At 37.5% G+C, this 15,405-nt stretch overlaps 1 protein-coding gene across 9 annotated transcripts in view; it reads left to right on the forward strand.

Annotated features, from left to right (window-relative positions):
• Positions 1-15,405, forward strand: part of LOC124607467 (broad-complex core protein) — a 162,317-nt gene that overhangs the window by 27,574 nt on the left and 119,338 nt on the right. For all 9 annotated transcript variants that reach the window (XM_047139814.1, XM_047139813.1, XM_047139815.1 and 6 more), the window contains exons 3-4: positions 3,441-3,626; positions 6,897-7,617. In XM_047139814.1, the coding sequence (XP_046995770.1) occupies positions 3,441-3,626; positions 6,897-7,617 (907 nt within the window). The remainder of the gene's footprint in view (positions 1-3,440; positions 3,627-6,896; positions 7,618-15,405) is intronic.

Below are 15,405 nucleotides of genomic sequence, written 5' to 3' on the forward strand. Positions count from 1 at the left end.
GTACATTTAGTTGGTAAGAACAGTATTGTGAGGTGACCGTGACCTCGGTACGTTACTGGTGCGGGATTTCACTGGAAACTCCTCCCCTAATAAATAAAGTGTTATCTGTGTCAGGCTCCTCATCCAATGCACTGACAGCGAATATTGTATTGTGCAAGTCAGATGCTGCAGCTATGCTAATTGTCATGTGATTTAGTTATACTCTTTAAGTCCTAAAGATAAACAACTCAATATTTTGCATATTGACAAACATTGACAGGGGGGGGAAGTTGCAAGTGAAGTGAAAAAGTTCCCAGGACTGACATGAGATCGAACCTTAGATCCTTGGAAAATTGTATTCCTGCATGATGCAATCACTGAGTCACTACCTGATTTTTACTAACTGACTTACTTGAGTGTACTGCTAGTTCTGTTCGTTAATTGTGCGCAGTTGCCATAGCAATTTAAACACTTGTTTTATAGTTAAAGTTTAATGTGAATTGTGTAGTTACTGCTGTTCTAGCCTAAAGAACATATTGTGTGTTCAACCATTATTGGTTGCTACATTAATTATGAGTAATCACCAAGAATTGTTAGGAGAATAATTATTATCTGCACTCATTACTTACACAGCTGATAATCACCCAACCCTAGTGAGGGGAATAATGTTTATGTCTTCAGCAGTGTATATTTATATATTTACTTAACATTTTTAACAATAATGGAAATACCTGGATATAGCAGCATGTAAAATAAGGGAAAAGCAACCACTCACCTATAGCAGATTGATGTGTGGAGTGCAGGAACACACAATAGAAAAATAACATGTGGCCACTGAAATGGGGGAGGAAGGGGGGGGGGGGGTTGCATGCATATGTATGTGTGAACGTACACACAATTGCTATAAAGAGAGCTAGTGTAAATGCTGTTTTCTGTGCTTGGTGTGTTGATCCACTATGAGCGAGTGGTTGGCTTTCCCCTGTTTTATGTACTTAATGTTTTTTAGGTCAGTAACAACTTCTTTATAACATCAATGTAAATTTGTGGACATATGACACATAAACTAAAGGAAAGATTCACCTCTAGATGACTGATGTTACGGCACGTAGAAATACGCAACAGAAATAGCATTGTTTTGAGCTCTTGCTGTAGTAGATGTACATACATTCATACACAGGAAACTTGCTGCAGTCATGGTCATGTGTGTTCTGGTGATTGTGGTTGTGTGCGTGAATGTGTGTGTACTACTACCACTACTATGTTAGTTATATTTTACAGTACAGTGTTAAAGATTAATATTTCTATTATTTACCCCATTCCCTTAAATGGCACAACATGCATATACTATATTAATAGATTTATTTATTCCTATTCAAGAATTCATCTATGGTATAGAAGGAGTTGTCAAGGAGATATGATTTCAATTTATTTTTGAAGCTATTACTGCTGTTTGTCAGACATTTTATTTCATCTGGTAATTTGTCAATAAATTTTATAGCAGCGTATTTTACCCCTTTCTGTGTCAAAGATAGGTGAGTAAAGGATAGTGTAAGTCTTTCTTTTTTCTGGTATTATAATCATGAATGTCACTGTTGTTTTTAAACTGGTCCATGTTGTTGAGAACAAATTTCATTAGTGAGTAAATGTACTGTGAGGCCGTTGTAAGAATTCCCAGTCTTAAAAAGATGCCTACAAGACGTGCGACTATGAACCCCACACATTATTCCAACCACCTTCTTTTGTCTAAGTGTTGAGTTACCCCAAAGTATTATTCCGTATGACATCAGAGAGTGAAAGTATGCAAAGTATGTTAGCTTACTAATTTCTATGTTCTCAAAATTGGAAATTATTCTTATTGCAAAAGTTGCTAGAACCTAGTCACTTTAGAAGACCCAAAATATGAATTTTCCAATTAAGATTCTCATCTATATGTACACCCAAAAACTTAGTATGCTCCACCCTGTCTGCTGACTTCTGTTGATGTATTATATTTATTGAAGGAACTGCATTTTTTGCAGCAGAAAATTGGATGTACTGTGTTTTTCCAAAGTTTAGAGCAAGCCCATTTGCAGAAAACCAGTTAATGACTTTTCAAAGACCTTGTTTGTATAGTTTTCAATTGGAGTTTCTTTTACTGAATTAATAATGATGCTTGTATCATCAGCAAACAGTGTCAGTTCACCTTCTTGTTTCAGATAAGAAGGGAGGTTGTTCACATATATCAAGAATAGAAGGGGACCCATGATTGAACCCTGTTGAACACTTAATGTAATTTCACCCCAGTTAGATGACGTGGCAAACTTATTTAAATCACTTGATCCTTATAAAGAAACTTCTTGTTTCCTGTTCTGTAGGTGTAACTTAAACCACTCATATGCTATCCCATTTTTACCATAGAATTGTAATTTCTGTAACACAATGTCATGGTTCACACGATCAAATGCTTTGGACAAGTCACAGAAAGTTTCTATTGGTGACATTTTACTATCTAAAGACTCTATTATGTGGACAGTGAAATTGTATATTGCTGTCTCAATGGAACAGCATTTTTTAAATCCGAACTGTGGTTTACAAAGTATCCCATTACTTTTGAGATGGCTAACTACTCTTTGAGTACATTATTTTCTCAAAGATTTTTGAAAATGCTGTAATCAAGGATGCTGACCGATAATTATTGACATCTGTGGTGATCAAGAGCTTGAAAGCGAGTAAAATGTTGTTTCTGTTGCTTGTTTCTATGCACACCACACACATCTATCAGCAATAGGTGAATGATTGCCTTTCCTTTATTTTATGTTTTATTTGCTTCATTTTAACTTGTATTTGCACAGAACATGTAATGCACTAGGTTTTGAACTGACTGTTGTAGTTGAACTCCACTTTATTCACAAAATATAGCCCAATCAAAAATGATCCTACTTCATGGAGACATAATCTGCAGTATTAACATTTATACACTGCAGATTTCCAAGGTTGTCTTGATCTGAGGTCATGTTCTGTGTTAATCTTAAGGTCAACTGCTTTATATTATCAGCCCGTAAAGAAAATTAATTTTTAATCTAAAGTGCTATTAGGTTTAAGGATGCGACATATGGTCATCTACTTCTACACAAATAATGAGCAGAAATTGGCATTTTAGCATGTAGACTTGTACCACACACTCATTTGTAGTAGCTGTCACCTGGAATAATTTTTCATTATGTGTGAGTTATGATTAATTATTGGCTCAAAAATGTCATATTTGTTGTGTACAGATATCACCATCATTTTATATGTGAATTTGTGTATAGCATTGAAAGAACACTGTATGTACCACATTGTTTGCAGTGTAACTTTTGAAAGACTGGCACCGTTACACAGCTCTTGTTTCACTATTCTTGTATCAACAGATTTCTGCTGATCATCTCATGGTCAGTATGGGAGTTTTTCTAGTACTCCATCTATAGCTTTGTTGTTTCTAGAGTACTCCTTGCAAGCACCCAGTGATAGTCCTCCAGGATGTGGCATTTGCGGATCTCCATGCACTTGTTGAATTTATCTACCATGGGGAAGTAAATGTGCACCAGCGCAATCTCAGCTCCTTTCTAAAAACTGCTGAAGTTTTAAGAGTTAGTGGACTTACGCAGCAAGCAGATGAAAGAGAAGAGGTAAGTCTGTAATTTCATTGAAATCTTTACCATAACTGTTTTTAAACGAATTCACCATAGCAGATAATTCTTCGTTTGGTTGTAGTCTGATGATGCAACAAGCCTTCCTACGTTTAATTAATGGTTCTCCTCCAGTTCTTAACAGTTCAAGCTTTTAAAAAGTTGTATGTGTAAGTAGTCTGCGAAATAAAAACATTACATTGCTGCTATAATTGCAGTGTGAAGACGCATAACATCACCTCATTTTGTTTTGTTGTCTCCCCTTTCCTATCTAACCCCATTTGTTGTCATTATTTATGTAGTGTTATTCTTCGCTTTCATTCCTTCTGTTTCAGCAGCTAATAAGTTATATTTTTACTACAATTGAAACTTGAAAAGTTCATGATTATTCGCATTCAGGGTAACTGCTGCAATACTACACAAAGTTAATCATATAAAAAGAATTTGCAAGATCCTTTTATTAAAGGATATGACCAACTATTGTGATTAAAATAATTTGTAAATGTTTTGAGTCCTGTAATGAGATAACCAACTTTAGGATAGGCCTGTCATCCACTTTTGTCCAAGCAATATAATCATCATCATTTGAAAATATATGAAGGTTAGTAATACACTGAGATGATAAAAGTAATGGAATACCTCCTAATATCACATCGGACTTCCCATTTCCCAGCATAATGTAGAAACTCTATGTGGCATGTACTCAGTAAGTTGTTGGAAGTTCTCTGCAGAGTTATTGAGCCATGCTCCTTCTGTAGCCACCCATAACTATGAAAGTGTTGTCTGTGCAGTATTTTGTGCACAAACTGATTTCTCGATTATGTACCATAATTGTGCATAGGGATTCATGTCGGGTGATCTGAGTGGCCAAATCATTTGCTCGAATTTTCCCGAGTTTTGTTCACACCAGTCATGAATGATGTGGTCCATCGACAATTCCATCATTGGCACTTTTATTTTCACAAGTCCATCTTGATCACACAGATTTCTTTACACTTTATTACCAGTTTTGGCTTCAGATCGATAAAATATTCTGATAAAAAATCATTGTCAAGTTAAACATGTGAGTACATGGTACGTGCTCATGGACTTGTGAAAATAAAAATTCCAAAAATAAAATGATTGCAGACTCATTTACAGACTTCTTGTCTTCAGTTGATAAATTCCATCATTTTTTAGGAACATGAAGTCCATTAATGGCTGCAGATGGTCTTCAAGTAGCTGAACATAATCATTTCCAGTCAAGGTTCGGTTCATTCGCACCAGAGGATCCGGTCCATTCCATGCGAACACAGCCCACACCCATTATAGAGCCACCACCACCAGCTTACACAATGTCATATTGACAGCTTGTGTCCATGGATTTGTGCAATCTGCCACTCTTGAGCCCTACCATTAGCTCTTTAACAGCCTAAATTGGGACTTATCTGACCAGGCTACAGTTTCCCAATCGTCTAGGATCCAATATGACCATATGGTCATGAGCACAGGAGAGGTGCTGCCGGCAATGTCTTATTGTTAGCAAAGGCACTCGCATTGGTCATATGCTGCCATAGCCCATTAACGCCAAATTTCACTGCTCTGTCCTAATGGATATGTTCGCTGTACATCCCATATTGATTTCTGTGGTTATTTCATGCAGAGTTGCTTGTCTTGTTTGCATTGACAACTCAATGCTAACACAGCTGTTCTGGGTCATCAAGCGAAGGTTGTCAGGCGCTGCATAGTCCGTGGTGAGAGGTAATGCCTGAAATTTGGTATTCTTGGCACACTCTTGATGCTGTGGATCTTGGAATGTTGAATTTCCTAACAATTTCCTAAATGGAATGTCCCATGCATCTAGCACCAACTACCATTCTGTGTTCAAACTCTGTTAATTGTCGTCATGTGGCCATAATCACGTTGGAAAGCTTTTCACATGAATCACATAAGTACAAATGGCAGCTCCACTGATGCACTGCTATTTTATACCTTGTACACATGATGCTACTGCCATCTGTATATGTGCGTATCACTGTCCAATGACTTTTGTCACCTCCGTGTTTTATTTCAGTCCTAAGTCTTTTAAACCTTCTGGTACTCTTGTATGAGAAGTTTTTTTTGACAGAGTCTCAATGATTTTGGTGGAAGTTGAGGAGATATCTTATTGTAGAGCCACCGAAATCATTTCCCATTTTACATTTGCGACATGTGGAATGGAATTTCGTCATCTTGAAAGTCATTTGTTATGTTAGTGGGAAGCAATTTTGTCAAAGAAATTTCTGATCTAATTAATAGTTATATTGTGAAACCAGTTTTTAGGCATACAGCTGAGTGTGTGTGTGTTTTATTGAAACAGAATTTTGTTGACATAGCTCACCTCCATCATCAGCTGTTACTAAAACAATTAGTAGCACCAATTGTGTCAATGAACTACGGCACCAAAGCATTGTTTTAGGAATACACACTCAGCTGTATGCCAAAGGATTGGTTTTGCAGCTACAATGCCAGGAGAACATGATGATTTATAACAGTTATGTTAATTTGTAATGCGAGTTTGACTGTCTATAAACACATTGTGAGTTAGTAATCTCATTTGAGCTAACCTTACTGTAATTATTATTATTTTGTATTTTATATAAAAGAAATCTGAGATTACTAGTGTGTTTAGTCCGCCGACAAAGTGAAAGATTACGAGGTGAAGAAGGTATGAACAACAAACATCAACCGTGCTGTGCCCCCCCCCCCCCCCCCAACTTAAATAAAGAGAATGGAGCCTTATTTCCTGAAGGGGGAAAAAAGAAACAAAGAGTTGGACTTATGAATGGCATTATAAGAGTGGTCAGAGTAGAATGTGTCTTCTGTTTGGATACTAACATGATAGTCTATTGGTGTGAGATGGAGAAGCAAATAACAGGAATGTAACATTAATACAGCATGCCTGGGGAAAATGTGCCAATAATGGAAGATAAAAAAAATGAGAGTAACAATTGAAATCTTTAATTATAATTTCCAGTTTTGTTTCAACTTTCTTAAAATACTGTTACCAACCAAAGTAGTTGCACTATTTGAAATGTGGCGACTAAAATAAATATTGGTTAATAATTGGCTAATTCACTTAAAAGATGAGTTGTAGTCATCATTTCACCTGACATTTAAATTTTTCTGAATGAGATATTCATTAAAAATAATTCGAGTTCATGAATTTGTGATGTAATGTATTAATGGTTTAATAGTTCTTTGAAAGGACTTTATGTGAGGTACAATTTGTTTCTGTTATGATGTCTGCAGGTGCCAGTTCCACCACACAGTTCGTTCCCACGCAATGCCCTGCACCACAGTCTCATGGATGACACTTTCTTCACCTCCCCACACTCGCCACCAGTACACTCGACTCCCACTGGTGTTCCAGTGAACCAGTTGCTGCGAAGAGCTGCCATGGCAGGCGGAGGCAGTGCCATCACAGGTTTTGGGAGGCGGGAGAGGCGGATGTCTCCAGATCATCAGCACCACAATTTACAGGATCCATCGGCCGATCAGTCACAGATTCCGATAACAAACAAACGGGCACGCACTTCTGAACCCACTACCGAAACAGCCCCATGCCCCAGCCAACAGCAGCAACCGTCTCCAGCCGATTTCTCGACTTCCAATTTTCCTTCTGGCAAGCAGTCACACCAGGGAAACATAAAGATGGAGGCAGAGGGTAATGGTGGTGGCGAGCGCGAAACTTCGCCCTCACCAAATGGCAGGAATGTGATGGACGGTGTCAAGTCGGAGCCTGCCGAACATTGTGGCACAGGAGGAGATGTGGAGAACAGCACTGACTCTGTAGAACAGGCTGATGAGACCCGCCAGCAGCAAACTAAAGGCGAACAAGATGACCATGACAGTGTTCAAGGACAGCCACCTTCCTATCTCTCTGCTGCTGAAAGCAAACTCTTTGGTTCCATTACCTCTGCTGGTAGCTTCAACTTCAGCATGGCAGCACTTGCAGCAGATCCAATTACAGGTGAGAACATTGGTAGATTAAAATGTCAATGGTGATGTTGTTTTAATCACTTTGAAGCAGCTTCATTGCTAATCTTGTGTGAGTCTTTTTGTATCTTCGTGATCATTGCATGCTACATTCATATGAGCTTTATTTGAGCCATGGCCTCCCTGTGTGTAGTCCCTCATAGATTTTAACTTTAGGTCAGTTACAGAGCCAAAAATATTTTGTTAAATATTTAACATAAAACATCAATCTCAACGGAAATAAACTTCTGAATTACACCATAACCTGCTATACTACCTTATTATCCACTCAAATGCACCAGAAGCACATGAAGTGCATTAAGAAGGTTCATTTTGTTTTATTTAATTTTTTTATTCTGAAACTCTATACTGTAAAAATAAAATAAATTTATTTTCGGTCACATCTTTTACTAAAATGTCCGTCGTCATTAAAATTACCCTTCATTTTGAAGCACAGTGAACAATCAGGTACTCTTCCAAATCCTCTGCGGTCATATAATGTTGATGATCAGAAAAAATGTTTTTGTAGGAGGAAAATGATCTCTCCCCATGACATGATGATGATGATGATGATGATGGATGATCATCATCTTCCTTTCAAGGATTATGCTGTTCTCTCTCCCAAACTCAAACAAAATAATTCCCATCTTTTTTTAGGCTTTCCAATATCTCTTTTTTCTATTTTGGTTGTAATTGAAGATCCTCTGAGGAATTCTGTGACCTGGAATTCTCATGAGGTGTTGATTCCAACTTCACGATATTTTTGAATTTTTTCATTCGTGCTGAAAATATTTAATTTTGTTCTAATATTTTAGTTTCGAAGCATATCTCTCCTTGTGCAGCCTTTCGTCTTTCTTAGGAAGCTCATCTCTGCCATTCAGATTTTGTTTTTTTGTCTTTTTGTGGCAAGCCAGCTTTTGTTTCCGTAGGATGACACCAGAATTGCTGTTACTTGATAGAATTTCATGATGGCTTCTTTTTGTACTTCATGGCCCAGTATTCTGCTGATGGTACCACAGACAGCCTGGAATTTTGTGTATCTTATTTCAATATCGGGATGCAAATCAAAACTTGGAGCACAGCCTAAATTAGAGATTTGAGACACTTGTTCTAAAACTGAATTATCCAAAACAGTTTTTGATCTGGACTGGATATTTTCCTCGGAATGCCATTATTTTTGTTTTGTTACTAGCAATTTTAAAGTTGTACTTCTTGCAAATTTTGTTCAGCTGGTATACTGATCTTTAGAGGTCACCTTTATTTTTTAAAAAATAATGATGTTATCAGCAAACAAAAGTATATTCAGGTATTCCTAATTAGTTATCTCACTTCCTTTGTTTACTTTACATTTTCCGTTTGCAAAGAATGAAGTCACTGTAGAGATTAAAAAGGATAGGTGGTAGTCCACATCCTTGTCTAATGATTATTTCTTCGAATTGATTCCTACCTGTTTCTTACTGTGTATGTAGTTTTGTAAAAACTTTTCACTACCTCTATTAGGCGATAAAGACATCCATACTCAAGGCATAATCTTCCATAGGCTATCGTGTCTCACAAGTCAAAGGCCTTCTCAAGGTCGATAAAGGCCACATGGGTTTCTTTATTAAATTCTCTTGTGTTTTTCTATGATGTTTTAAATTACAGACACATTGTCTGTGCATGAACTACCTGATCTGAATCCATTTTGTTCTTCAGAAATAATAGTTTCTGTAATATTCATCATGCGGTTATTGATGATTTTTAATTATAATTTAAATCCAGTGTTTAGAATATGTATGCTGTGAAAGTTTTTACAGTCATTACATTTCCCTTTTTTGAAAAGAGAGATTACTTCTGCTGTATACCAAGCATCTGGGACCTTGCAGTTCGACCAACATTCATTTATTAATTGTGAAAGTCTTTTATCTAGTGGTAACCCTCCATATTTAATTAGCTCTGCATTTATTCAATCTATTCAAGTAGCTATTCTGTTCTTCATGCCTTTCAAAACCTTTTGTAGTTCGTCCATAGTAATTGGATCTACTGTTTCATTGTACATACTTTCTTCACTGTCATCTTCTGTCTTCTGTATACTCCTCAGATCGGTATAATGATTAATCCATTGTTCATTGGGTATAATATTCAGTGAGACAGTGTCCTTTTTCTTCCTTGTTGAGGACTTTCATGACCTTGTGTGCACATTGCTGTCTACCATGTACTTCGTGTTCTAGGACCTTTATGAATGAGTCTCACGACTCTCGGTGTGCTTTGCACACTATTTGTTGTGCAGCATTCCTTTTTATTTGGTGTGTTTCCCAGCTTTCTGATATTGTTTTTGTCTGTATAAACTTCAAATAAGCCATTTGTTTTTCTTTAAGGGCTTCTTTAATTTCTGTGTTGCAAATTCTGAGTTGTTTTTTTTCCCATCCGTTTTATTCCTTTTACCAAGTGCTTCTGAGACTACTTCAATGATGCAGGTTTTGATATTATTCCATTCTGTATCGATGTCTTCATTGACTTATAGTGAATCAAGCTTTTCTTGGAGTCTGTATTGATAAAGTTTTCTAATACTGTATTCCAACAGGAGATATACTTTGAACAACTCCTGTTGTGGCTTCTTTTGGAGTTTCTTTGCCTTCTTCCATCTTGATAGTAATGTTATCTTACTGCCTAAAAGGTAGGGTCACTGCCTATGTCACTTCCTCTGTAAACACATACATCTTGCATGAGATTATTCATTTTATCATTAATGAATATGTAATTAATCACAGACCTTAATCCATGTGCACTGCATGTAAACTTGTGTATGTCTTTCTTTCTGTAATAAGTGTTAATAATTTTAAAATTGTTGAAGGAGGCAAACTGGGGTAGTTCATGTCAGTTATTATTGAGGGTCTTTCCTCCAAATAGTCCTACTATTCCTGGCATAAATAGATTTCCAACTATCGCTTTAAAACCGCCAGTGATGACAACATGGTCCATCTTGTTGATTTTGTTCGCTTCTTTCTGAAGATCATCGTAAAAAGTATCAGTATTATCCTTCCTTCCCTCCTCTCGGCAGTAGACAACTTTAAATGTTAGATGACCTCTTCGAATTTGAAATCTATCATTTTTCTTTCATTTATGAAGCTGTATTCATGAATCGTTCCTCTCAATTTCTCATTGACTAATATTTCTACTTCAGCATTAGCTCATTTTCTTCGTGGGACACCACTGTAAACCATCCAGTAGCCTGTTGAATCTTTTGTTCCTTTTAGTTTTTTCTTAATTTGTGTTATTATTGCAGTGCCTACTTTCCTTTCTTTGAGTACTTGATTTAACTCACTCTCTTTGTTGGTCAATCCTCTAACATTCCTTGTTACCAAAGAGACATAATCCATAATGCCAAATTGTTTGTCCTTTTGAGATTTTCTGGTTCTCACCAGTTGATCCAGTTCTGTATCCAAGGCTGTTTGTGAGTTTGCCGGTAATTTTATATTCACCTACCTGCGTTACGAGTGCTGTGCAAGTTGTCATGTGATGGGGCTGCCACTTCTAGGTTTCGCGACCTGCATGATTTTCTGTCAGGGTTGTCTCTCTGAGGGAAGCTGGCTTCACTTCACCTCTAGAGCCCTAAAAGGATGTTAGTGGTGTTAATTTTAGGACATGAAATATTCCAGGTGAGATGTCTGCTGACGTGTCTTTTCCTCGCCTATTGAGGATATTGCAGATTGTAGTTGAATTAAATATCCCGAATTTCTTACTGTTTCTGCAAAGACAACACAGTACAGAGCTTGTGATTCTTCAGTGCTGCTGCCAAGGAAGCCTAAGTTGCTGTGGATGTACACAGGAGCATTTTTGATTTTAGGTTCAGTGAATGCATTTTGTACATCTTGAATGCATTTTGTGCATCTTGTAGTGAAACTGAGGATTCTCTTAGGAATGAATCAGTCATAAATTTCATAGCTTGTGAAGTTTCATTATAGAAATCAACAGCTTCAGTCCATGTACCCTAACCTTGTTAGGGCATGTTCAGGTGCCAACACTATATTCGGTAGAAGTTCTCTGTAGAGCAGCACACAATGTGGGGTTTTGGGAACCACTATCTTTGTAATTATTTTATTTACTTCCAGTCAGCTGCCAAGCACTTCTTCGGCAGTATGTTGCTGTGCATGGGCCAGGCATGTGAAGTGTATTTTAAATATGAATAGACTATGTTTAGGACAGTTGCAGTCTTCAGCATGTAGATCTGAGCAGTTGGAATACATAACAAGAACTTAGTCTTCTTGAATTACTTCAGGCCTAGCACTTTAAAGACTTCCATTCCAAACCAAGCTATTGTTGGCTGATTTGTGCGTTCTGACACTTTGCAGGAAATCAGTAATTGCTTTGAGGCATCTTCTCCATTGAGTTTGCCAACATTGTTTTTTGTGTGTCTAGTAAACACAATTGTCAACAGTTTATGCTTATAGACTCATATATAGAAATGAGAAATAGTGAACTGATAAGTTTAGATATGTGTCATAACTGAATATCAAGTTCTTCAGTCCATGCATAATGTGTGGTGTTGCTAGCAGGAAATCATCTTCAAGACTGTGATGTGCTCGAATCTGGTAGTAAATGACAGTTTACTGTGTAGCCTGGCATGGAGCTCCACAGTCCCAATTAGGATTATGCAGCTTGTTTCATTTGGGATGTACATCTTTTCTGCCACAGCCCATTCAGTTTTGATTCAGGGCAGTCTAGGCCCTGTGTGGCGTGTGAGAGCCAGTTGGGAACCCATCATCTTGAGATGATGATATGCAGGTGCACATCTGTTTCTACTTCACATTGACGTTTCCATTCTGGCTATCATGTGAGAAATGTCATGCTGAGTAGGATTTTGTGACTGTAGCCTTTGAAGATTTAAAAGTAGCAGGTTCATTTGTGTGGGTAGATTATAGTTACTGGAGATCTTGTTGAGTTCCTCGTAAGAACAGTAGATCCGCCTGAATGAACTGGCATAATATCTGTTAACAGCAGAAGCCAATGAACTTTGGTAGATCTGATAGTAACAAATTTTATGCACATGGTAGAATTCAGTATGGTGTCAGCAAGCTTTGAATAATGGCTTTTCATCCAGACAGATGTACAATACTTGGCACCTGAGTACAACAAACCCAAGGCTAAAGAACACGGGATCCTCAGGTAATTCCTCATACTCATGAGGATGTTGTCACAACTCTTTAGTTTCTGAGCTAGATTCAGAAGCTGCTGTGTGGAGGGCAGTGTGTGAATCTACATAAATATTCCACAAGCCACCATATGGTGTATGGTGGGGCGTATCTTGTTTTCTACAAGTCATCCCCTTGTTGTTTCACTCACAAATGGAGCAAGAGAAAAATGACTCGCAAAAGTGTTTCACAAAAGAACGTCACCTCCGCCTGCCTCAAGGATTTCCATTTGAGTTCATGAAGCACCTCTGTAGTACTTACATGCTTATTGTTCCTACTGGTAACAAAAATAGCAGCATTGCTCTAAGTTATTACTTCAGTGTCTTCCTTTAAAATAAGCTGTTGTGGATCTCAAATACTTCAGCAGTATTCAAGAATGGGTTGCACTAGTGTCCTATATGTGGTCACCTTTACAGATGAATCAAACTTTTCTAGAATTCTCCCAATAAATCCAAGTTGATCATTCACATTCACTACTACGAGCCTTACATACTCTTTCCATTTCATATCGCTTTGTCATGTTATGCCTAACAAACCACTAATAATGTAGTTGAACATTACAGATTATTGTACCTACTCATCTGCGTTAACTTACATTTTTCGCTTGGTCCAAGATGAACAGATACTATGGTTTCTAATTATGATGATGAATGTTGCTTCTGGAACTTATGTTCATGATTGCCAGATGATTGTTCAAATGGAAGCAAGATACTTTTGTTTTGATCTTACTGAGATGTAGCCTCCAGATTTTGATACAATTCTCCCGTATAAACAATTCACTGGTCAGTATCCCTTCTGTCTGCTTCAGTTCCTTCTGTAGTATGACAAGAGTCAGGTCATTGGCATAGCAGAATTTTCTGATTGTTACGTCAGGGAGGTTAGACAGGTACCCATTGAACACATGTAGTGAGAGAACTGATCGTTGGGTCAATCCATTGTTGAGCTTTCTCTTTCCACTTATCTTATTTGTTTCCAATAATTACTGGCAATTTCTAATCACGTAGCAAAGCTGTTAACGAATCACATTATCATTCTGCATAGTGTATGTCAAAGAAGTTTATAGATTGGCCTTCCCTCCACACAGCGCTGAAGGCAAAACAGTGAGATCAGTAAACACTCTAAGTGTTTCCCAACAATGAGATAATCAGTGAAACGTCCACAATGCATCCATTGTTTCATCAACAGCTATCCATATGAGGTAGTTATTTATATAGCTGCACACCCGTTTTGGAGTCTTTTGATAACAAAAATCTAATTACTTTTTCTTTAAAGTCAGCTCACCAGGAATATGTTGCCTGCATACCTTCTGTAGTACCACACAATATTCAGAATATTGAAGTTTGTTCCATGGAATTTTCACAGTAACTGTAGCAAAGCACATACAGAAAAATTTGGTGGTCTGCTTTTTACACAAGTGCAGGGCTTTGCTTTGTGTGTGTGTGTGTGTGTGTGTGTGTGTGTGTGTGCGCGTGTGCGTGCGTGCGCACGTACATGTTGCTGAATTTGGCACTTAATACAGTAACCAGTCTATTTATTGCATGCTTGACATAAACAATCTGTCCATAAGTAGTAAAAGCTTTGCCCACCATAAGCTGAGTCTTAATTTAGATGATAATTTTGATGGAACAGAAAAACCCTTGTACTCTAAAGAAGTGCTGTGTGGCAACTTTTCATAGTACACACGTTCCCTAGTTCTGAATTGGCAAAAGTCGCTCGCAGTCAAAAAACTTGGAACCAGTAGTCTTTTGTTTGCGCCTCTGCCAGTCTCAACAGCACACAAACCCCTTTAATAACCCATCAGTGGTTACTATAATGCTATACATAGTTATGTTAGTGCATCGGCTTTGCTTTTGAGGACTGAAATTCGAGTCTTGCAGAAGCATCTCCTTCACAATCCAACTCCAAATACAATTAAACATGTTTTATTGCACTAAAAAGGGTTTTTTAGAAATAATTTATTTTCTATCTTCAGCTTTTATGGTAGGCCGGGTTTGGACATTTTTCTAAGGTTGTAGCCTACTGAGGGTGATAGGCAACTTGAAGAGGGTAAAAAGCAATAATATGTAGTTTTATGTAGCGTAAGGTGAAACTACGTAAAAATATATAATTATAGTTAAGTACAAAAAAGTATGTAACGATAAAATAAAATATGAGGGCTGTCCAGAAAGTAACAGACTTTTGAAACAAAAAATATAAACAGTTGACATCCACATCTACAACTATACTCTGCAAACCACCATGAAGTGCTTGACAGAGGATACTTCCAGTTATACCAGTTATTAGGGTTTCTTCTTGTTCCATTCACATATGGAGCATGGGAAGAATGACTGTTTGAATGCCTCTGTACATCCTGTAATTAATCTGATATTGTCCTCATGATACCTGTGTGAGCAATACACAGGGGGTTGTAGGATATTCTTAGTCATCGTTTAAAACTGGTTCTTGAAACTGTTAGTAGACTTTCTCAAGGTAGTTTACTTCTGTCTTCAAGAGTCAGCCACTTTAGTTTCTTCAGTATTTCTGTAATCCTCTCCCACGAGTCAAAGAATGTTCTGACCATTTGTGTTGCCCTTCTATGCAGACGTTCAGTATCCCCTGTCTTGTTTGATATA

Source organism: Schistocerca americana, chromosome 3, assembly GCF_021461395.2.
Source record: "Schistocerca americana isolate TAMUIC-IGC-003095 chromosome 3, iqSchAmer2.1, whole genome shotgun sequence".
In the NCBI taxonomy this organism is placed as follows: domain Eukaryota; kingdom Metazoa; phylum Arthropoda; class Insecta; order Orthoptera; family Acrididae; genus Schistocerca; species Schistocerca americana.